This window comes from Brienomyrus brachyistius, chromosome 2 (genome assembly GCF_023856365.1).
Source record: "Brienomyrus brachyistius isolate T26 chromosome 2, BBRACH_0.4, whole genome shotgun sequence".
Classification (NCBI taxonomy): domain Eukaryota; kingdom Metazoa; phylum Chordata; class Actinopteri; order Osteoglossiformes; family Mormyridae; genus Brienomyrus; species Brienomyrus brachyistius.
Genome location: NC_064534.1, coordinates 3150722 through 3173778, shown reverse-complemented (window position 1 = coordinate 3173778; position 23057 = coordinate 3150722). Strand labels below are relative to the sequence as shown.

Sequence of the window (23057 nt, the reverse complement as noted above, 5' to 3'; positions counted from 1 at the left end):
TCACTGCTGTTACAGTTCCAGGTGTCTACTCCAGTTGGGGCCAGTGGGGTCCTTGCAGCGCCACCTGTGGACAGGGGCTCCAAGAGCGAATCAGATTGTGCAATAATCCAGCACCAGCCAATGGTGGAGCACCATGTCAAGGAGCAAGCACTGAAACGAAGACCTGTCAATCTAGGCTTTGCCCTGGTACCTCAGCCGTTCTGCTTATCATACACACACCACAGATAACTTTCCTGATGGGAAATACTAGTGCAACTTTCCAGTCAAATTCTGTTTATAGCTGGTTTGAGGCAAACCAGTCCGAGTTGTTTGTCATTTCATCAGTAGAGTCATAGTTTAGTTGCCTTAATATGCTGTGCGGACTAGCAGGGTCTTCAGGTTTCATTTGAGTTGGCTTTTTGTGTTGCTCATCTCCTTCTGGTGCTAATGCCCTGTAGGGGATGTGCCCAGGAGGGCTCGGGGCAGCCTCATCGGCATGGTGAATGAGCAGGAATTCGGCGTTGCTTTCCTGGAGGCCAACATCAGCGAGAATAAGGAACGGGGCAGCAGCATTTTGGAGGGACACATAGAAAACGTGCCTCCCAGTGTGGGTGAGCATATAACCTGGGGCAAGGGGGTCAGCGTCGGTGTAGGGCCTCCTCTCACTGAGCCTGCATTCCAGGCCCTCTGCTGCGAGTGCTGGTGTCTGTCTTCGCCCCAATCTACTGGACCACCGTGCTGCAGATGGCTGCTACCCAGAATGGCTTTTCCCTGACCCAGGGTCTGTTCCGGCAGGAGTCCCAGCTCGAGTTTGAGTCAGGTGACCCCAGACCACAGCCTCTCTGCACCAGGGGTGGCCAATCTTATCCACAAAGAGCCAGTATGTATGCAGGTTTTTGAGATAACCTTTAGGCCAGCTGTTCAAACCCAGGTGATGACTCTTTAGCAAGTCAGTCCTCTCATTAGTAATCAATTAGGGAGTTGCAGTGAAATCCTTCATACACAGCGGCCCTTTCTGGATTAGATTTCCCACCCTTGCTCTGCACCATAGCTGTCATACCAAGCGTCTATGTTTTAATGTAGGATGTCTGAGTAATGTAGTGTGTAGTTCGGTTAGTGCCTCTTAGCAACAACTGAGGGGGGGGGGGGGGTACAGTGTGCTAAGCCACTGAGCAGCCCACAGCCCCCAACCGATTACTGCTGATTACACTCTTAACTACATGGTTACTATCGTCCACTTTGCTGTCATGATTCTTTGGATATTTTTCTACCCCACCTAGAATGGCTAGTCACTAGCAGCCTCTGATGCTAACTGTTGGTGTTCCATGTTCAGGGGAGATCCTGAGGCTGACTCACGTGGCCAGGGGCCTGGATGCTGAGGGAATCCTCCTGGTGGACATTGTTATCAATGGCTTTGTTCCTCGGATCCTCTCTGATCTGCCTGTCAGCCTGCAGGTGGGGACTATGTGTCAGACAGTGTTCTGCTTTCTAAAGTCGACCCGGGTCACCATCAAATACTCAATAGTTTTTTTTTTCTCTTTTTAGAATTTCCCTTGAGTTTAAGAGTCCTGCATACTCTGAGGGACTCTGTTAAAACTCCAACTAAGAGATAGTCCCAAATATTCTAGCATCGGTATTAAAGTTGAACACAAGAAATCATTACTTTCTCCTGTGCATGTCAACATGGAGATGAGTATGTAAATCATAAAAATTTTACTCAAGAATAAAGTAAAACAACTTATGGTGTTTTTTGCCCTGCAGGAATTTGACGAGTCGTACGTGCGCACGGGGCCGGGGCAGATGTATGCCTGGTCTTCCCAAAGTCACCTGCAAGGCGGCTCCCCTTTTCTGCTGCGCTGCAACCACACGATGGTGTACGAGGAAGGCCCCGAGCACCAGGGGCCACTGCTGCAGCTGCTGAGGGTGTCCGGCATTAGTGGGGCTTACAGTTGGACAAGCCTCAGCCTGGACTTCCAGCTCACTGCCTCGCTGATCCTACCCAGTTAGTGCCGACCTGCTTCCCGGGACCGGAAGGTGTGTGCGAGTATTTATCCTGCTGAACCCACTCCTAACTCAAACGTGTCTGTGCAGATGGCAAAGGAGACAGTTGCCCCAAAGGGTTTGTCCTGGATGCAGCCTCATTCTGTGCAGGTAAGCCAAGGGCTCCAAGCTCTGTGTTATTTACATAACTTAAATACAATCTAGTTCTTAGTAACACTTTACTTAAAGCACTCATGTGTAATGCATTATACATACCATCAAAATGCATTCATTAAGTATTATAAACACAGCTATAACTATGTTATAAAAGGGCATAACACATTATAGCCACTGTTATTATGCATTATGAATTCTCTATGAAGCTCTCATATATAATGCACTATTAATACCTTCACAATGCATTATAAAGGCTTATACTGACCATTATAATGCATTATGAAGGCATCTATAGCGCACTTTGATGAGCGCTTTAAGTAAAGTGTTACACAATTCTTTACAATGTTAAATATGTTATAAAGGGGCATGGCGAAGAACAAAGAGATAATCCACATAACGGCTCCAAGGGACTTTATTTTAACATAAAAAAATAAACAAGAAACAAAAGGAACCATGAGGGATCAAATACAGAACAGGCAGATAACAAAAACTAAATCAGTTATTCATGTAATACGGTCTGTGGCTGCTTCTAACTAACGGCAATATCAACATCAGGTGATTATGAGCAGTTGGGTTGCCTGAGCAGGACGATTTGGGGGCAGCATGTGGCTCTGTGTGTTTGAGCAGAAGGTCGCTGGTTCAAGCCTGGCTTTGGCAGAATGGTTATTTGACCACGAGCCCTTGAGCGAGGCCCTTATCTCAGCTCCATGGGTGCCGCTACAGGTGGGTGCCCTTCACTGCCAAAGCTTGCTCTCCCTAAATGTGTGTAATGGAGAAGGGACAGGGGTAGGTGAAAAGAGAGTTTCCCTACAGGGATCAATAAAGTGTTATTTTCAATGAATGCATTTTGACTAATGACTATACTCTGCAGTAGGAAGACATTCAAACCCAAAGCCTGTTATTTTAAAAATTATATCTTTGTTTTATGAATATATGTTATTTCATTCCTCCATCCATCCATTCATCCATCCATCCATCCATCCATCATCCATCTTCTGTAACCGGTGTTTATTTCAATATACTAATAAAACGTTTTTCAATGTGCAGAGCAGGAGCATAGCTTGAAAGTCTGCCCCCCCCCCCCTGGCAAAATGTCACCTTGAGCACCAGCACAGTTTACATACAGTATTCAAGGGTCCTCGTCATATACGGAGCCTCCTGAGTCTGCCAGGGCCCCCTTACTGCGGCCCTGTTGCAGGCAAACATCTTTTTAGCTGCAATTTCTGCTCCACCGATGCCCTACTTTCTACAAGCCTCTGGGCTTTGCTGAGGTCGTGACAGAGATAGTCATCCATTAGCGCTCATGCTTAAGGCAGGACAGGTGACTCTACGATGCTATCAGCTCAAGCCAATAGCATTTTGCCGTGGCAGTAGAGTGCGGCTAACTGGATATGGAGGCTGTGCCTGTGAGTGGAAAGTCACTGGTCCAAATGCCAGGGGCGGCAATAAAAAGTATGTCAGTTTGCAATAAATGTGTTTGCTGAATAAGTAAAATGTCCAGATGTACTATGACGTCACCGAGCTGCTCGTCTTGCTTCCAGATGAGGATGAGTGTGTCTCTCAGGCCCCCTGTGAGCACTCCTGCCAGAATCTCATAGGTGGCTTCTCATGTGCCTGTCCCTCAGGCTTCACCATCTCCCCCGTGTCCCACACCTGCCAAGGTGAGGCGCAGAACGTCGAGCTACAGCACGCAACACCTCGTTTGTGCTGCTGTGCTGCTCCTGGGTGACTGAGTTAGGTCCATTACTATACAGAAGACGCTTATTTCAGTAATGCTGCTTTTTATTGTGATTGCATTCGGAAAACTAATAACTAATGAACTGGACCAAAAGAGAAATGCATCAGAAAGAGTAACAGGTCATGAAAGTGGGGTCTGAAGTGTCATATGGGCCAGAGCGCATTAAATGCTGTGTGATTAACACTTTGTGTTCAATTCTAATGTTGACATGAAGACAGCTTGTACTAAACTTAAGTTATCCAGTTTGTCCAGCGACCGTCTACAAGTTTCCTGAAGGGAAAGTGGTTATCGTGTGTGTGACATAAGCGGTTATGTGTGTCCACTCGCCTTGCCCTGTGTGTGACACCATTCTGTGTGGTGTAACCCCCCCAGACATCGATGAGTGTGACCAGGGCTCCCACATGTGTCAATACAACCAGCAGTGTGTGAACACCGAAGGGGGCTATCGCTGCCAAGCCCAGTGCGGCCCCGGGTTCAAGCCCAGTGTCGCCGGAACCAGCTGTGAAGGCAAGGGCCCAACTAGCAGCCACGCTGGCGAGCTACTCCTCAGTCAGATCTATGGGTCTGTCGGGCCTTCAGGGCCGGTGGACCGTAAGGCCAGCTGTGTGGATCACATTTGACATATTAAAAATTATAAAATTCTGGTGCTTGAATGTTTGAGATAAAAAAAAAAAAAATATTTAAATCTTTGTGAAAGGTGAAGATGGCTGTGCAAACTGAAAACACATACATACACAGAAGATGTTGGTTAATTTTTTTCATTAAAGTTAAATCAAATGAAAATTACTTAGGCACTTAATCAGCGTTGCTAACCTCTGACCTGCGTGTTACAGATGTGGACGAATGCCAGGAGTCTTCCATCTCCCCCTGCCAGCATAAGTGCCTGAACACCTTGGGCTCCTTCCGATGTGCCTGCCACGTGGGCTACCAAGTCTCCGGTTCGCGCTGCTTAGGTTAGCATCACTGGGTTAGCGCATTGTGCTAGCATTAGCCTAGTGTCACAGGGTTGGAATTAAGATAACATATTTTGATTCGCATTGGCCTAAGGTAGCTATGCTAGTATTCCAATGGCATTGCTGGGAGAACTGGGAGACAAAAGAAAACATAATATATACTCAGTATTACTACCTGTTTTAGGAAGGGGTGGCAGGACATAAATGAAGTTTAGAAGCAGGAAAATTACACTAATTACACTGCCGAATAGAAGTTGAAGATGACGATTTCAGCCAGTTGGCACTTGATTAATGCACAAGAAGCCGGCAGCTAGCAATCATTTAGCTCAACAACAGCAATGGGTCCTGGGCTCACTCTTCCCCACAGACTAGCTTGTTGTGGTACTATTAGTGATACCTTTCAATCCTCTAGTGAGCTGATTAAAGGCCCAATGAGTCACACAAAGCAAACATGCCCAGATCCGGTGTTCCAACCCAGGATTTGACTCTTACGGGGGCTCATCCCCTTGAAGAAACATGGGAAGCCCCTCATTAATTTGCCGGGGGTGAATATATAGGACCAATTGCAATAAAGTTTTACACATTTTTTTCATGGTGGCTTACGCCAAAAATAGGGGTCTAGAAGCACCTATGTTTCTGATCTTTAACCATCTAGAGCCATGATTCCAAACCCAGTCCTCTGGTACCTACAGGTGGTCCATTCTCATCAATGGAGGGATTTCAGTTCTGAACTAAGATCTGTTTTTTTTTTTATCTTTAACTTGAATCTTGGTCATTCATTGTGAGACATTATTTATTCCCGTTTAATTTCTGCATATCCTGCAAATTATTTTTAGTGGGTTTATATGTCTGACATTTTTATCGTGCATCTTCCCATGTGCCGTCACCTGGTCAGACATCAACGAGTGCACCCGCAATGTGTGTCCAGCCCCCCAGCAGTGCCGCAACACCGACGGCAGCTACCAGTGCATCGACGGCTGCCCCACTGGCATGGTACAAGTCGAGGACGGGGCATGTGTGGGTGAGAGGCCGTCACCCTGCCATTTATAACCTCGTTTTGTAACCTCTTCAGGTGGGAACCATCAAGAAAGCAAACTGGAAGCACCGGTTTTATTGAACAAAGACATTGATAAAAGTGACACTTGTTCTCCACAGTTAAATCATCATGTATACTAAAATTAACATGATAAAAGACATCTACACCGAACCGTTTTACAATATAGAATATCTGTTTTGAAGTATTTGTTAAAGTAATGAGAGAATCCAGAGAATTAAGAAATCATTCAAAATAAAAAGACATTGAAGATCATTTGAAGTTGAGAAGTCTGAGAATTACAGCAAGAGTATCTCTATACAATAAACCTCACTGTGCAAGACTGACTCAAGATCCTAAGATGCCTATGGTCAAAACAAACTAGTAGAAAACACAAAGTCAAGCTGACATTTAGTGCCATCACACGGTATGGAGTCTCCTTGGGATATTCTCGATATCGTCATGGAGATGTAGGCCTGGCTCCTCGGGCCTCCGGAGCCACACATTTCCCAGCATGCCACTGCCAGCGGATCCCCCAGCAGTGTGCTACGTCAGCATCATTAGTGATCCCTCATCCCGTCTTTGTGCTGCAGATGTTGACGAGTGCCAGGATGGCAGCCACATGTGTCGCTACAGCCAGGTTTGCCAGAACACAGTGGGGGGGTACAGCTGCTTGTGTCCCCGAGGATACCGGTCCCAGGGGCTTGGCCAGCCGTGTCTGGGTGAGAGATCGTTCACAGCCGATTGATCATACCTAGGCATGCCACCTTTGTGGAAACCAGTCATCGGTGATTTTGCCGATTTTACTTGTCTATTAACTTGTGTTTTCACACCTCAGACATCAACGAATGCCTTCAGGTTCCCAGCCCTTGCGCCCACCAGTGCCGCAACCTTCCAGGCAGTTTCCGGTGCCTCTGTCCGCCAGGCGCCGCCCTACTGGCGGATGGGCGTTCCTGCGCTACCTTGGAAAGGGGGCGTGTCCCCAGTAATGGCACTCGGGTCCTGGCACGGCTGCGCCCCCAACTGGTGTCTGGCCTGGGTCATCCCGTCCTCACACGTCTGTCCATCCTGCCTGAGCAGCAGGGAGGCACCTTGGTCACTGGGCGTGGCTGCCCGCTGGGCTACCACAGCAAGGAGGGGGTGTGCGTGGGTGGGTACACATATCTTCAAATGTATCACTGCCCTTGCTCGTTTTTTGACAGAATCACAAGTTTCTATGAAATTAGTTGAAACTGACAAAAGTAATTGTCCATCATTCTGTACTTCATATTCCACAGAGCAGATACTGTGCATTTGATTTATGATAAAACGATTGAAAATGACAAGGATGATAAGCACCCCATCAAAGTTAAAACAAATTATCGGAAAGTAATGATAGCCCAGGCAAACTATTTTCTTTAGTTAGTATATCAGATGTTTTCAGTCATTTATTCGGTCACTCAGCTATTTGAATGGGGAGAAGTACTCAGTCACCTGTTTTGTGTGATTGTGTGCATCACGCTGAACATGGACAAGAGAAGGATAAGCAGAGAGTTGTCTGAGGAAAAAAGGAAGAGGAAGAATTTGTCTATTTATTATCTTCCATAAAAATTGCACATTTATGTTTTATCCCAGTAATTCAACAAGGTGTCTCTCTATCAAACACAGCAGAGCACAATGTGCAGCCTCATGGAATCTCAAGGCTAAAAACTAGAAATGTATAATGAGCTGTCATATTTTAAATTCAAATGAATGCTCTTACCTTCACATTTATTCATGGTCTCCTGGGGACAGTCCACCACCTTCAGACATATTCATCAATCCTTGTCAAGCTTGCTGTATTGAGTGTGCTGTTGGCAAGTTGCCTGCCTTTGAAATGTGTGTCATGGGATGCATTTAGTTCAGCCTCTAGTCCTGTAACAGCTTTATACATGGCAAAAGGGCATTTCATTCTGGACTGAAAAATGCATTTAATCAAGCCTTAATTAATTAAGTCTCCTCTCTGCCCTCTGTTCTCATCGGTCCATGAAGCTCCCTCCTCCCTATTCTCATTGGTCCGTAAACAACCCTGCCCTGGGCACTCATTGGCCCGTGAGCCACCTTGCTCTGAGTCCTCATTGGTCCTCGTTCTTGTGTCCCCTTCCCCTATGCAGACGTAGACGAATGTCAGCTGTGGAAGCCTTGTCAGCATGAGTGTCGGAACACCCTGGGCAGTTTCCAGTGCCTGTGCCCCCCAGGCTACCAGCTGCTGCCCAATGGGAGGAGCTGCAAAGGTGCAGGTCTTGCATTGTCTATTGGTGGAGGCAGCATGGAGACAAGGGTGTGCTCCCTGAGCCCATCTGAAGCTCTCCCTCTTTGTCCCTAACAGACATCGACGAATGCACCGTACAGGGCATTCAGTGTGGCCCTAGTCAGATGTGCTTCAACACTCGAGGGGCATACCAGTGTTTGGACACCCCCTGCCCCGCCTCGTACCAAACAAGAGGGGCCCCAGGGTAGGTAGTGCAAGACGTTTCTTCGGTGCTGTGAATACTGTTCTAACCACACCATGACATGGTTCATAACTTAGACTGTGAACAATGAGGATTAATGAAACTAACTATGCCCAAAATTTCCAGAATTCACTACATATGTACTGATTATTATATACTATTTCCCAGAGTACATGTTGTCTGTTATGCTGCTGCTGTGAGCCTGCAGTTACGGGGGTGTCACAATCACCTGACTGCCTCCTTCCTTCTTGGACAGGACTTGTTACAGAGCCTGTTCACTGGACTGCTCCCCGGGGGGCGCCCCACTCCTGCTGCAGTACAAGCTGCTGACCCTCCCCCTGGGGATCCCAGCCAATCACAATGTGATACGCCTCTCCGCCTTCTCAGAGGGCGGGAGGCTACAGGAGCGCACGACGTTCACCATCCTGGAGCAGGGAGGGGGTGACGAAGGTGCGGACGAGGCCATTCCCGTGGGGGGGCCGCAGTTTGGGATCAGAGACGAGGCCGGGCGGGGCATCATATTCACTGCGCGGCCGCTGGACTTGCCCGGGCTGGTCCGCCTGCGTGTGCAGGCCACCACATTTTCTGCGCAGGGCCACGTCACCTACCAGAGTGTGTTCATCATCTACATCTCCATCTCCCGCTACCCATATTGAGACTGGTCCCACTGTTGGACTTCACATCTAACACATCTGAGAGTCTAGCTACCAGACCAGATACTGAGAGCTCACTTCTTCAACCAGAACCAGAAAAACAAATGCAGCGTGATACTATCAAGCAGAATCTAAACGGTGAATAATTCTCTACTGGACTGATCTCAAGGCATTGCGAAGCAAAAATTAATAGTGGGAAGAATTTTTTTCTAATTTTATTTAAGTAGAGTTGAGCATCTCACTTAGTACATAATATTATTGTTTTCGTTTTGTGGGAATGCCATGGAATTTCTAGATGTCAAACTAAGATGTGAAAATGTTTTACGTTAGTTGAGAAACCTTTTTACAGTTCTTTGTTTTGTTCTTTGGGGATCAGTATTGCAGTGTCACACTACAGTGAAATTATAATTGTTTTATGTTTATTCAAAAGAGCAGGCTGACTAATATTGTCACTGAATTATGCTATTTTGTCACAAGTAAAATGGAACTATATTTAAGGGTTAAAAAGCATTACTTTTTATATTACAGTAAGCAAATTGTGTATTTTTTAATGAATTTGTCTTTGTATTGTGTTAAAGCATTCGAGCTTGATTGACATGTAAAGGGATAATCAACTGCAATTGTGTTTTGGTTGTATTACTGTGGTACTACCTCTTCGACTTGGAGTTAACCACGTAAAATGTTCAGATGTGTTTTGCATCATTAAAACGTTTTATGTTTGACAATTTGGGAATTTATTTTAACATAAAATCCACATTACAGAGTGTACTGGATGAGTGTAAATGATGCAATACACGTTTGCTCCATTTTTTGTAATTCAGAAATCCCTGAGCATGAATCAAACTAAGGGCACGTTGGCAAGAGGACTGAATCCTAACCAGTAAACCACTACAAAACTAACAATAAGATGTTACAGTTTGAATTCACTTTCTTACTGTTTGAATTAGTGTTAGAATTTCACGCCATCACAGATGAAACAGAGTACTTACACCTTTCAAAATAAAACGCCAACATATTTCAAATGTACAACGGCAAAATGATCATTCCCTGACCGGGAATCGAACCCGGGCCGCGGCGGTGAGAGCGCCGAATCCTAACCACTAGACCACCAGGGATATAATTGATATTATCCCTGAAAGCAGTAGAGTGGAATAGTGGAAGATTCCCGGTCAATAAATAGGGTTTTACGTAATTGACTTACTGCCGCTCCAATGCCAAGTTTTAACCCTTATTTACTGAGATTATGTAGTTCTACAGAAGGCAATTAACAAAGCAGAAAAACACATTCAAAAGCTGGTCATTTAATGTTCAATTCCAAGGAGGACTTGGATCATCGACCAAAGTAATCCAACACCATTGCTTGAGGAGAAGACTCTTTGAATAGAGGCAACTGTTAAACTGTGTATTTTCGTGTGACGACATCTGCTGGGTGGGGTACAATCTACTACATTTTGAAGTGTAATCATATTTCCCGTTGCTGGAAATACACATTATCCTATTAAACAAGTGTTTTGGTAGACGTGTTCTTGTGTACACAACGTGGTACCACCGATTTTAACAAATATGATTAATGAAAGAAATTAATCAGAAATGTAGCGATTTCAGAAGCAACTCAATTTCGAAATCAGTGATCGCCCCCCCTCCCCCCCGACTCTGAAAAACCCCTGTGGACGGTGCCTGTCTCCCTCGCACGACCCGTCAAACTCCCACTGTCATTTGATTGCAAGCTTCCCTCACTAAGAGGTTTGTATAGCCTACTTATGACCGACAGATTATTCTCATTTTTCATCCTCATGCCAAGAAGTCGAAGCCGCCCCCGTCGGCATCCGCGGCGGTAGACACTCCAGACACTTCACAGCTGTCAGCCGCCGGAACCGGTCGGACGTTTTAGGCGACGACTCGCCGAATCCATCCAGTTCCAGGCCCGAGGCTTTTAACCGGAACAGGATCCTACCTAGTCGTTACGGCGGGCCAACAAGACTGGACCATCTCGCCGCGATGGCGGACACACTGATTCCCTGCTCCTCCCTGCCGCCGTTCAACTCCAGCCTCTTCCTCCGGATGACTTCCTGTCTCCGCAGGCATTAGACAGGCCTGAAGTTGGCTCGCCGGGCAGCAGGGCAGTTCCGTAGCTTTAAACACAAGCGAAGTAAAAGAGCAAAACACAAGCGACGAAGCCGGTCGTACGCGCCGACTTTAAGTAGACTTAATATTATTTGTTCGCCTAGGTGGCTGTACATTTTTGCGGAAAGGCGGGTTAACCTTAGTGCTAACAAACAAAAGCGGCCTAGATTAGCTTAGCCTAGCATACTTAAGCGTCGCCCACTAGTCCTCGCGAGTCCCGCTTCTGTTAGCCGCGCGCGACTCTTCTGTCTTCGGGTCACTCGGACAGCCGTCCGACTTGCTAGCCAGGCTGACAGGTGGTTTTCAATAGTAATTATATTAATATTAATAAGGATAATACAAGGTGTGGAATTTTGGGACCCGCCGGCAGAAAGCTAGCTGTGCATTCCGGTTTGTGTTGTCGCCCAGTGCGTTTTTTTCCCCGTGCGATTAACCGTTATGCATTTTCACAAGTGTTAGCAGGACCGCTTACCTGACAGCTAGAATAGGTTGGCTATTTTTGGAGATATTACGCTTGCTGAGCAAATTATCTCATTATGTGTGTATTTTACCCAGAAACGCCCAGCCATGATACTGTCGCGGCTCGTATTTAAGGGGGGGGTTTGAGTCTGGTTAGCCGTCTTGCTCTTGTAACCTTCCCGCGGTTCAGATCTATGTCTGCAAGTTGTCCACTGTCGTCGACACGGGTTCCACGGGAAATGGTAAGACGGTTTTTAACTGGTTGGTTACTTATCCCGTCGCCAGACAGGTGTAAACCAGCACGACTGTGGTTATATTTGCGTAACCCGGGAGGAGGCAGCGCTACCCGGCTTAATACTAGTCTCTGCTAGCTAGCGGTTTACCTGTCATGAACTAGACTCAGCTAGTTCGCTAACTTCCCTCTGACACCCTAACCTGTCACGATCACTTTGCAGCCGGTCTCACGGTCTTTGCGCTGTTTAAACTATTTTATTTGCATAGCGCCTCGGTTAAGTGTTATATATATTATATATACATTGTATCCATCGATTACGGTTTTGGGTAGGTACGCTGAGTGAAGCCAGGTCACTAAGATGACACGGCAGCCGGATGACTAACCAGATAGTTAGCACGCCGGCTGTCAGTATGCACTCGCCGCCTGGACAGAGCAGCCCTAACCCCACGCCTCCACCTCCCCTGCTGGAAAATTTCAAGTTGCTTCTTCGCCTCGCCGTTAAATGTATGCTTCCGCGTTCAAGTCCCATTTCCACGAGCGGGCAGTTAATATCCCATTGACCGTGGTGAGTCCACCTCAGACGTCTCCATCTCTGAGGAGGTCTGCTTATGGAGGCGCCTGTATGCTCTCTTTCATCTCGTCCCCCGTAATAGACAAACCCAGCAATCAAATAATAGATTTTCCATAATGTGATAGTAGGAGATTGATTTCTGTTTCGAGTTTTGCCTCTGTTCTCTCTGATGAATCCGTTAAGAAAATGGGATCCTAAGGAATTGCACATTCTATTGTAATTTCATGTTCGAACTGCTGTTAGTCTTGCATATATATGAAGGTGATTCGTACTTTGTACCAAAAATATGTTACAGCATTCAAAAATGGTTCCCTTATTGTATATAGCAGCAGTAAAAGGAACTGATTTGTACATTACACAGTATGAGGTTGTGCTCATCTTGGTGATATATTCTTGTTTTCTTTAGCTAAACATTCCCATGAGCTCATGGAGAAGAAGGCCTTTGAGGGGTGGCTGGAGACCGTCTCCGCCTCCTTTCTCACGCTGACGGACCAGCAGAAGAACCAATCATTGGACCACTTGATCAGCCTGAGTGGGGCAGCGCAGCTACGGCACCTGTCCAACAGCCTGGAGACTCTCCTGAAGCGTGACTTCCTCCGGCTGCTGCCGCTGGAGCTTACCTTCTACCTGTTACGCTGGCTGGACCCCAAGACCCTGCTCACCTGCTGCCTGGTGTGCAAGCAGTGGAACAAGGTGATCAGTGCCTGCACTGAGGTGTGGCAGGGCGCATGCCGCGAGCTGGGCTGGCAGATCGACGACTCCATCCAGGATGCCACCTACTGGAAGAGGGTCTACATGAAGGCCAAGCTGAGGATGAAGCAGCTGCGAGACCAGGAGGCATTCGAGACATCATCCCTGATTGGTCACAGTGCACGGGTCTATGCCCTGTACTACAAGGATGGCCTCCTTTGCACAGGTCAGGTCTATCAGTCTACCATCGAAGAGGAACTGTCTAAAATCAGTGCCCCTTTTAACTCCCTCCCCACTAGTTTTATGTTAACTGTGTTTTGCGTCCAGTTTTTCAGCAGAATTCTGCTTAGTCAGAAGCATGTCGAGAACATGCCCTCCTCCCTTTTCAGATTCCTTTTGCTCTGCCACCTTCCTTTGGTCACACTGATCTGCTAACTTCAAGGACAAATACTGCAATTAACACTGAGTTAGTCGCCCTCAGTAAATGACTATTAATGTGGCACAGTAAAACATAGGGAAGGGCCACACTCTGTGTACTGCTCTCATGACAGGTTAGCCCAGCTCAGTTTCAGCCTAAGGCTCTGTAATTTGTAAATACATTAAAGTAAAATAAATTAGTATAGTTTAGTTTGTTTTGGTTCACATAATATGTAGCACTTAATCTGCGACATTTATCATACTGTTACATTTACATGTCAGACCGGCTTTTTGGATCATGAACCAAAAAAAGTAACAATTAAAATATCACACAATACAGGAACAATATTTTTTTAATCTAAGTCAACAGCAATATTGTAAATTCTGTGTTCAAGGATACTTTGTACGTTTAGTCCGGTTCATTTTTGATTGGTCTGATTATTGACCAGTTACTAAATAGTAATAAAAACTGAAAAAATCTGAATCAGCTTTATTGGCCAAGTATGTTTATACAAGGAATTTGGTTGTTTTTGTTGCTCTCAGTATTCTTAAACAGGATGGACATATGTGACCCATCACCACGAAATGAGTCTTATGGATGTATTTCTACCAGTGCAACTTAATATCAAAAAACAGGAATACAAATCAAACAATTGGGTACAGTGGATGCTTGGTGATAGGAGGTTACTGCACAAGTATTGTCCTTGGCACTTAAATTACCTGCATGGGACTTCTTTTTGGAAATAGTTTTTTTTTTTTTTTTTTTGTGTTCTTCCAAAAATATTTGGCTATATCTTTGTTATATGGTTTGGCAAGTGGAACACCTGCTGAAGATAACATAGAACAGGATTTTATAGATTCTTCCAGTTCTGTCTGAAAAGGCTGCAAAATTTGTTGTGAGTGTATAGTTAAACTGTAACACCATTTTTGTTGTGGAGCAGGCTCTGACGACCTCTCTGCAAAGCTTTGGGATGTTTGCACCGGACAGTGCATCTATGGCATCCAGACACACACGTGTGCAGTGGTGAAGTTCGACGAGCAGAAGCTGGTGACAGGGTCCTTTGACAACACCATTGCCTGCTGGGAGTGGAGCTCAGGGGCCAAGATCCAGCATTTCCGTGGCCATACTGGTGCTGGTAAGTGTGATATTTCACTGTTTTCCCCCAAACATTCACCCAGCTTATATTTTGGTGAAATGTCAGTATTCTATTGCTGTGTTTCCCAACCCGGTCCTCGAGGATCTACAGACGGTCCACGTTTTTGCTCCCTCCTAGCTCTCTGCTAGACAGTCCACATTTTTGCTCAGGGAGCTAGGAGGTAGCAAAACCATGGACCATCAGGCAGGGACCTGGGAAGGAGCAAAAATGTGGACTGTCTGGGAGGGAGCAAAAGCCCGGACTGTCTGGCAGGGAGCTGGGAGGGAGCAAAAACCTGGACTGTCTGTGGGTCCCTGAGGACTGGATTGGGAAACACTGGTCTATTGTAAGGCACAAAATACATCGTCAAATACATATATTTTTATACATCTGCCTTATGGTTGAAAACAGCCCCATATTAATAAACATTTTTTACGGTGAAGAATTCATGAAACTTGTTGAGCAAAAAGTAATGAACTTTGCATGATAACTCAAAGAACGCTGATACTTTTTATCTCAACAGTGTGTTGAGAATAGTGAAAGAAAACCCCACAGTAAATTATAAATGACTTTTCACACTTTTAACAAGATAGAGCACAATGTGGAGACAGGAATGTTCCGCATACCAGATTTTGGCAATGGAGTTTGTGGACAGAAGATAACAAGCCCTTCGTTAACGTGAAACCTATGTTGTTTAAAGCGCTGCCTTTCTTCTATAGGAAAGTCTTACTGTACATGTTATTGTGTCCATATTGTACAAAGTCAAAGGATGAATTGGTGTCGAAGTGATCCTTGGCACTAGTTCGGTGTTAATTACTCAGCAAACTTGTCCATGTAAAAACGTATAAGTATGGTGAAGGGAGAATGCCTGTTAATCTGAAATGATCTTAAATGTTTTTTGACTCGGCTGAGCTATGTGCTTTGCTTTATGCAATGACACCATTAGCCATATTATAATTATTAAGTATTTGACTGTCTGCTTGAGTCACTGTTAACAATAAAGTAGTTATTAGGGTTAATCTAAAATACCATTTGTTGTGTAAGAAGGGTATTTTCACTTTAATGTTTTCATGATGACAGTGTAATCTACCAAACGTTTTTTGTTATCTTGTGAGTTTTGAATGCCACCCCAACTGTTATCCTTAGTCTCTAATTCTGGTTGAGTCAGTCATTGTATTGTGCCCAGGTTAATTTAAGTCTGGAATTTTGAATAGTTTGGTCTATGTGATTTATGTCTGTCCCATTGCTTTAGTCTGAGAGAGAGGCGTGTCAGTAGCACAATCAGGGTTTGATTTACACAATGGCTTTCGGAGGAGCCCTATTTTCCAATGCGCACTACGACTTCCTGAATCGCATGCACGTGCATGCGTTTAAGTACACAGCAGCACGGCCAATAACCAGGTTACTGTGAAAAATATTCTGCAGTTAATTAGGGCTGCCACTAACGACTGCACTTTTTGCAGATTAAAGTCACATTTTTTTTTCTTTGTAAATATTGTGTTCATTTTTATTTTACATCACAAATTTTCTTTTATTTAGTGTCCGTTTGTTTCAATTTTAGCTTAGGACAACATTAATAACGCTAGTCCCAACAAGCCCACCAGGCACGAATGCACGCACACTGGCACCGTCATTCAAAGTTGAATAGGCTCAGCCATTTCCACAAACATTTATTCAATGGAAATTCTAAGGTAGCAGGTGGACAACTAAATGGCTTTAATATTGAATGTACTTTCCAGCTAGACGGACAAAAGCTATTTAAATACCTTTTGCCTTTTCTCGGGGTCCATTGTCCAGAATAATGCCTGTGCCTTTCCCAATCAGGTGCTCGTGCGTAGAGCTGCTGCTGTGCTATACCATCGAAACTTTGCACAGTGTAAAAACCACCTTTTTGTTTTGTGGTAATTTTGAACTACTACCAAAATTACATAGTGATATTAAAGGCAAACATTTGTTATAGTAAACTGAAGCGTTTTAGAAATCATAAAGGTAATTTATATTAAAATAATATTAAAAAAGATGCATCGATTTAAAATATCAATGTCGACCAATTTTCAGCATCGACATCGTCGACTATGCTGACTAATCACGGCAGCCCTATAGTTAATGCCATCAGTAACATAGTGGATCCCTCATATGGGCACAGCAAGAACAACAGCATAAGTTACGCTAGAAGTTGTTTGTTTTTTTACCTATTAAGCTCCTGAATAGCCTTGATGAACCTTGGGTGGTGAATTTTATCTTGTGGCTTCCTTTCTGATGTTCACACAGTGTTCAGTATAGACTACAACGACGATCTGGATACCCTGGTCAGCGGCTCCGCAGACTTCACCGTGAAGGTCTGGTCCTTATCAGCAGGGATGTGTCTCAACACCCTTACTGGCCACACTGAGTGGGTGACCAAGGTAGGCTCTTCTGCTGAGTGCTGACTGCAAATGATCATTAGTCACCTGGTACTTCATGCTGACTTTGGACTCTGATCCTTTGGTACGGCTTTAGTCTTAGTAGTGAGTTCTACAAGCCTTTAAAAAAAAGTCTATCTTTGATTTTCATGACTTGATTTTCATATCAGTGAGCTTTCAAGTTGTTCTCTTGGCCATCACCTTTCAAAATGTTTCAGCACCTCTTTTTCCTGTGCTCAGTGTTCACTAGTCCTTCCAGTCAATTTCCAGTCCATGCTGTTTCACGTCTCTCTCTTACCTTTTAGGTTGTCTTGCAAAAAAGCCAGGTGGAGTCACTCATGCATAGTCCTGGTGACTATATTTTACTAAGTGCAGATAAATACGAAATTAAGGTAAAGTTTCATGTTATTTCTAGATTCTGCTTCATTCTCAGTTCTTTATGCGACTAATTCACATTTGAATACTTGCCTGTTGTAATGTTTCAGAAGTTCCAACAGAGGTCAGTCTTGAATCATCTATACTTTGGGACAGAGTAGTGGTTAAGCAATATTTGTGCTCTTCTGAAGGTCTGGCCTATAGGCCGAGAGATCAACTGCAAGTGCTTGAAGACCTTGTCTGTCTCAGAGGACCGGAGCGTGTGCTTGCAGCCTCGGCTCCAATTCGATGGTAAACACATCGTGTGCAGCTCCGACCTGGGCCTGTACCAGTGGGACTTTGCCAGCTATGAAATTCTCAGGTACATACTCACCTGATACCTCAACACACAAAAAGACCCACACGATCTGTCTCATGGGTTTGGCTTCCAGGAAGGATTTCTCTAAAAGCATCCTCTGTCCATCCACACATCGTACACTCTGCCCTGGAGGCTGTGCAAACCAGCAGGTCCCTGGCCATTGCATGCATGTCTGTGTGACAACATTTAATTTGCACAAGGGGTGTACATGCATGCAGTATGAAGGGTCTCCATTAAGGTGCCTCTAATGCCAGTTTCGTTGTAAGTCTGTAATTAAGGGACTGAAATTTACAGTGCTGTGTTCCACATAAGTAGTATTACAAGTAATTGGTTGATAAAACAATATTCTGGAATGCATCTCTCTACTGATCTGTAATGAGACATTTATTTATGAACTATGGAAACAAATGTGTACATCCCCATGAAAGCTAACACGTACATTGCACAGGGACATAACCTCGAATCGATCGTGTGTCGCTGCCCTGTTATCTAAAGTCATCAGCGCGAATCCAGTAGGAAGAACCGCAGCACTGAGTTTTAAACGAAACGAGCCATTAACTTGGGCTGCAGCTTTAGTAGCTGGACCAGCTTTAATGCTCTGTGGTTCTGAACAACCCAGACAAGTGTGAAATATTGGGACCTTTACAGCAGGACTCTGTGTTTTAGAGGATGCAGTGAGCGGCAGCTCGTGTACTGATTGCACAGGGCAGCCTTATTATCATTAACAAAAATTTAATTAAACTATAAGAAATCATTTCCAGGAACTGAAATAATAATATTAAAATGAAACTACAATTACATAAACGTTGGTATATTGCTTCCAAAACAAATAAAATAATATGTCAGTGACTGTTAATAATAGCTGTAATATGTTTTGTCTGTTTTGAGGACATTATACACAATGCATATTATGTACTAAACAAACCTGTGATAGGAATTGCACAAGAGAGTATTTACAAATGGGAGTGGTTGCATGTTACAGAATGGTAAGAATTCTGCCGCCCTTGCTAATCTCCCCAGATGACTGCAGTGTGTAGGTGTGCACTTTGGATGTTACACATCCTTATGGCATATTTGTCTGTGCTAGGATATGCTGGCTCAAATATCCCGACCCCTTACTTGTTATTTGCCCTGCCCTGCCCTGCCCTTGTGCCCGTGACTGTGTTTTGTGATTGACTGCAGCACTGTGTATACGCAATCACCTTTCAAAGCAAAGAGTCACTGGTCCAGAATTGAAATCCCCCTCCTTGTTGTTGCTACATTGGTGCCGTTTCAACTTGAACAAGGAAAAGTGTAATTTCCTTTCCATCATGCTGTCTATTGCTTCCAACTGTGTTATTGGGCACAGCTGGGAGGAAGCAAAAACGTGGACTGTCTGGGGGTCCCCAGGGACTGAGACAACAAACTCAGAATATGGTTTATGCAAAAATTTAAATTTGGATTACATGTGCGCTGTGTTCAGCTGTGGTCAGTGTACCCTTGTATCCCCACAGGCACCTAAACAAACCACTGTTTCTCTTCCAGGGTCATCAAAACACAGGACTGTGCAAACTTGTCTTTGCTCAGCTTAGGGGAAGTTTTCGCCCTTCTGTTTGACAACCACTACTTGTACGTCATGGACCTGAGGACAGAGGGCATCATGGGTCGCTGGCCTCTTCCTGCATACAGGAAGTCAAAGCGCGGCTCCAGCTTCCTTCCTGGCGTTACCTCCTGGCTGAATGGTCTCGATGGGAAGAACGATTCGGGCCTGGTGTTTGCTACAAGCATGCCTGATCATAGCATTCATTTGGTACTGTGGAAGGAAAATGGATAGACAGGCACGCCAGAGATTGCGGTGTGGGGGACATGCGTGACGCGACCATCCAGTCGGTGCGACTCATGAGAAACGTGGAGGTGCATGGAACGGAACAACACTGGCAATCACACACATGCACCAGACGTTGTTCCCTTTTACAGGAAGCATATCCAACATGGCAGACACCCAGCTATGTCTGTGCAGCAGGATGAAAGCATCTTTCCAGGACACACTATAGTACTGCATTTTGCTGTTGTGACCGGACTGTTTGTTTGTTCGTTTGTTTGTTTTTAATAGTCCGTTAATTTACTCACAGAGTGCCATGTGTATTTAAACAAATATGGGCAAATGGTTTTCTTGTGAGAAGTTTAAAAAAAAATGTACAGTATGTTTATAAATATTGGTAATAGTCGCATGTTCTTCAGTTTCTTCTGCCACGGTGCTCGGGAAACTAGAGATATCACAAAAATGTAATATTGACCGAATTATAATAATTCACTACGTCTTACTGTAATTTTAATTATTTCTGCACATTGTTTTCCCGGGAGACACCAAACCTTTGTGTTTAAGTTACCGTTGAAAGAAGAAAGAATATTTTGTGGAAAAAAGTCGACCGGAAGGGATGTGGTTTTGTTTTTTGCAGATGTTCGAATGGAAAGAAAGTGCTGCTTCCTGTACAAATGAGATTTGCTTTTTAAAGGTTGGCTTGCTTTCTTTTGATTTTTACAATTCAGTATAAACAATTTTTTTAATCTATGCAGCATATAGAATTTTAGTTAATTTCATACTGAATGCAGTTATTAACCAGAAAGAAGCAGGAAGGTATGTTGGGTATCGCTGTCCATCACTGGCAGAAGCAAATTTAGGGTGTGCGCAGTGTTGCGTAGTTACACTCCCCAACCCACGCAGCCTGAATTTGAGCAGGGTGGTGCCTGTAAAGTTCCAACCGCCAGTGAATCCACGGCTTTACATCTACGACATATCCAAAACGTTGCCAGATTTAGTGTCTGTCTATAAATGGTTGTTAATTGATGTGTGTCTACAAATGCAGGAGTGGCAGGCTTAATGTAATGTGACCATCTACTGCCTGCGTACTTGACTGGTTACGAATGGTCATTGTAATCTGTCGATGACATACTGTATGTGGGCTGCATATCCAATAACAGTGGCATTGCTCACGGTAATGGATAATACTAATGAACAGAAATTTCATTTCTTTTTTACTCTTCAGCAGTCACGTAGGGTGATATGATGGACGAACACTGCTGGGTAATCTCAACCCACTAGATGAAATTTATTTGTGATTATTTGTAATAATACAGTTAATACTAATGCGCCTTAAAAATAATAATGCATGGCACTGCATGTAACAGTGTAACTGCTTTCATTTTGAAGAATATTTTTATTAGCGGAGTGGCATGGTGGTGCAGTGGTTAGCACTGTTGCCTCACACCTCTGGGACCCGGGTTCGAGTCTCCGCCTGGGTCACATGTGTGGAGTTTGCATGTTCTCCCCATGTCGTCGTGGGGTTTCCTCCAGGTACTCCGGTTTCCCCCCACAGTTCAAAAACATGCTGAGGCTAATTGGACTTGCTAAATTGCCCGTAGGTGTGCATGTGTGAGTGACTGGTGTGTGAGTGTGCCCTGCGATGGGCTGGCCCCCCATCCTGGGTTGTTCCCTGCCTCGTGCCCATTGCTTCCGGGATAGGCTCTGGACCCCCCACGACCCAGTAGGATAAGCGGTTTGGAAAATGGATGGATGGATGGATAGGCCCATTGAAGTTCAGTGTGTGTGTGTGTGTGTGTGTGTGTGTGTGTGTGTGTGTGTGTGTGTGTGTGTGTGTGTATATATATATATATATATATACACACACAACACACTCTATATATATTAAAGTGCCCAGCATAAATGAGTACACCCCTTTTGAAAATACAATTTTTTATCCATTTCTGTGAACACCAGAACAATTAGCAGATTAACAAAACTGAGTTTTATTCAACTTGTTTCATTAACAACATAAAAACGATCACCAGCATCATTAGGATAAGAAAATAAACTATATTCAAAGGAAGCATTGAAAAAACAAATACACCCTGCAAGAAATTCTACCAAATCTAATATTTTGTATGGCCTCCATTATTTGTAAGCACCAACTCTTCTAGACATGGAATGTTGGTGACATGCTGCCACATCTTTCTCCAATATTGGAGAATGAGCTCTTCCAGAACCTGGATGCTGGGTGAAGAATGATGCTCAGCATGTCCTGCCAGAACCTGGATGCTGGATGGAGAATGATGCTCAGCCTGTCCTTCCAGAACCTGGATGCTGGATGGAGAATGATGCTCAGCATGTCCTTCCAGAACCTGGATGCTGGGTGAAGAATGATGCTCAGCCTGTCCTTCCAGAACCTGGATGCTGGATGGAGAATGATGCTCAGCATGTCCTTCCAGAACCTGGATGCTGGATGGAAAATGATGCTCAGCCTGTCCTTCCAGAACCTGGATGCTGGGTGAAGAATGATGCTCAGCCTGTCCTTCCAGAACCAGGATGCTGGATGGAGAATGATGCTCAGCCTGTCCTTCCAGAACCTGGATGCTGGGTGAAGAATGATGCTCAGCCTGTCCTTCCAGAACTCCCCACAGGTGCCCGTTGGGTTAAGGTCAGCTGATATGCCTGACCACTGAATCACTCTCAGATGCACCAGTGGCCTTGGATGTATATTTTGGGTCACTGTCATGTTGGATGAGTGCCTGGCGACCCAGGGCACGGAGAGATGGTACCAGCATATCTGTGAATTCACGATGCCATCAGTGAAGTGCAATTCCCCGACATCTGCAGCACTCATACACTCATATACCCCCCACCGAAGAACCATCACCATGCTTTACTGTGAGTACCATGCATTTTTCATCATACTCCTCAACCTTGTAACATCATAGAATTTGGATGCGTTCCGTTCTGAAGACATTTACCTTTGTCTCATGACTCCAATTGTAGAGTGCCAATAGTCTTTACCTTCATGACCAGGGCCCTGAGAAAAGCTAAACCGGCTTTTGTGTGCATTGGCTTGAGCACCCTTGCACATCACTCCTTTACAGTGTATGTCGTATTACGTCGCGGGAAGCAATCACCCCAGTTTGGCTTTGTATGGCTTTAGCTGACTGTTACAAACTTGCATAGGGATTTTGTGCTGGCAGGCAAGCGAGCAGGTAACAGGTGAGCAGGCAAAAGAAGGGTAAACGGGGATTTATTGGACGGACTGGACACAGGAAACATCGCTCGTAGACGTACACTAGGTAACATCAATGACCGACAAGGGTAACGGGCAAGACCAGGACTTAAAACAGGACAAGACTAGTCAAAGTAATCAGACACAGGTGGCAACGATCGGGAAAGAACACGTGGGTAGTCAGGGGGCGTGGCACACACGAGGAGCGGACGGGCCGGGCATCACAGATTCGCAGTCCTTTACTAATTTTCTTATAGCCTTAACCCTTTTTTTGTGTAAAGA

The 23057-nt window shown here is 44.8% G+C and overlaps 2 protein-coding genes, 1 long non-coding RNA gene and 1 other non-coding gene across 6 annotated transcripts in view; 2 read left to right on the top strand and 2 right to left on the bottom strand.

Annotated features, from left to right (window-relative positions):
• Positions 1-9709, top strand: part of hmcn2 (hemicentin 2) — a 59947-nt gene extending 50238 nt beyond the window's left edge. The window contains exons 67-81 of the mRNA XM_048985189.1: positions 16-186; positions 438-590; positions 662-799; positions 1313-1434; positions 1741-1981; positions 2071-2130; positions 3678-3797; positions 4247-4381; positions 4708-4827; positions 5723-5848; positions 6454-6582; positions 6699-7010; positions 7993-8112; positions 8208-8334; positions 8588-9709. Of these exons, the coding sequence (XP_048841146.1) occupies positions 16-186; positions 438-590; positions 662-799; positions 1313-1434; positions 1741-1981; positions 2071-2130; positions 3678-3797; positions 4247-4381; positions 4708-4827; positions 5723-5848; positions 6454-6582; positions 6699-7010; positions 7993-8112; positions 8208-8334; positions 8588-8987 (2474 nt within the window). The 3' untranslated portion in view covers positions 8988-9709. The remainder of the gene's footprint in view (positions 1-15; positions 187-437; positions 591-661; positions 800-1312; positions 1435-1740; positions 1982-2070; positions 2131-3677; positions 3798-4246; positions 4382-4707; positions 4828-5722; positions 5849-6453; positions 6583-6698; positions 7011-7992; positions 8113-8207; positions 8335-8587) is intronic.
• LOC125714515 (uncharacterized) lies at positions 6823-8000 on the bottom strand. The gene is made up of 3 exons (XR_007383767.1): positions 7602-8000; positions 7334-7397; positions 6823-6932 (listed from the first exon to the last, which is right to left on the bottom strand). It is a non-coding gene; the product is annotated as an uncharacterized LOC125714515 (long non-coding RNA).
• A 318-nt stretch (positions 9710-10027) lies between the features above and the next one.
• Positions 10028-10099, bottom strand: trnae-cuc (transfer RNA glutamic acid (anticodon CUC)). Its single transcript has one exon. It is a non-coding gene; the product is annotated as a tRNA-Glu (tRNA).
• Positions 10100-10652: 553 nt separating this feature from the next.
• On the top strand, positions 10653-21664 carry fbxw2 (F-box and WD repeat domain containing 2). 3 transcript variants are annotated; one of them, XM_048984855.1, is made up of 7 exons: positions 10653-10727; positions 12780-13289; positions 14422-14616; positions 16888-17021; positions 17324-17410; positions 17585-17754; positions 19276-21664. In XM_048984855.1, the coding sequence occupies exons 2-7, from the start codon at positions 12800-12802 to the stop codon at positions 19562-19564; spliced, it is 1365 nt and encodes a 454-aa protein (XP_048840812.1). In that variant the 5' UTR covers positions 10653-10727; positions 12780-12799; the 3' UTR covers positions 19565-21664. The 3 variants fall into 3 exon arrangements, with proteins under 3 accessions (XP_048840812.1, XP_048840802.1, XP_048840795.1); XM_048984845.1 differs by lacking the exon at positions 10653-10727 and adding an exon at positions 11025-11809; XM_048984838.1 differs by lacking the exon at positions 10653-10727 and adding an exon at positions 11025-12367.
• Positions 21665-23057: the final 1393 nt, after the last annotated feature.

Coding starts and splice junctions, on each gene's coding strand:
- fbxw2 (XM_048984855.1), top strand. CDS start 12,800: ATGGAGAAGAAGGCCTTTGAGGGGTGGCTGGAGACCGTCTCCGCCTCC. Junction 17,022..17,323: donor ACACTGAGTGGGTGACCAAG/GTAGGCTCTTCT, acceptor CTTACCTTTTAG/GTTGTCTTGCAAAAAAGCCA. Junction 17,411..17,584: donor CAGATAAATACGAAATTAAG/GTAAAGTTTCAT, acceptor GCTCTTCTGAAG/GTCTGGCCTATAGGCCGAGA.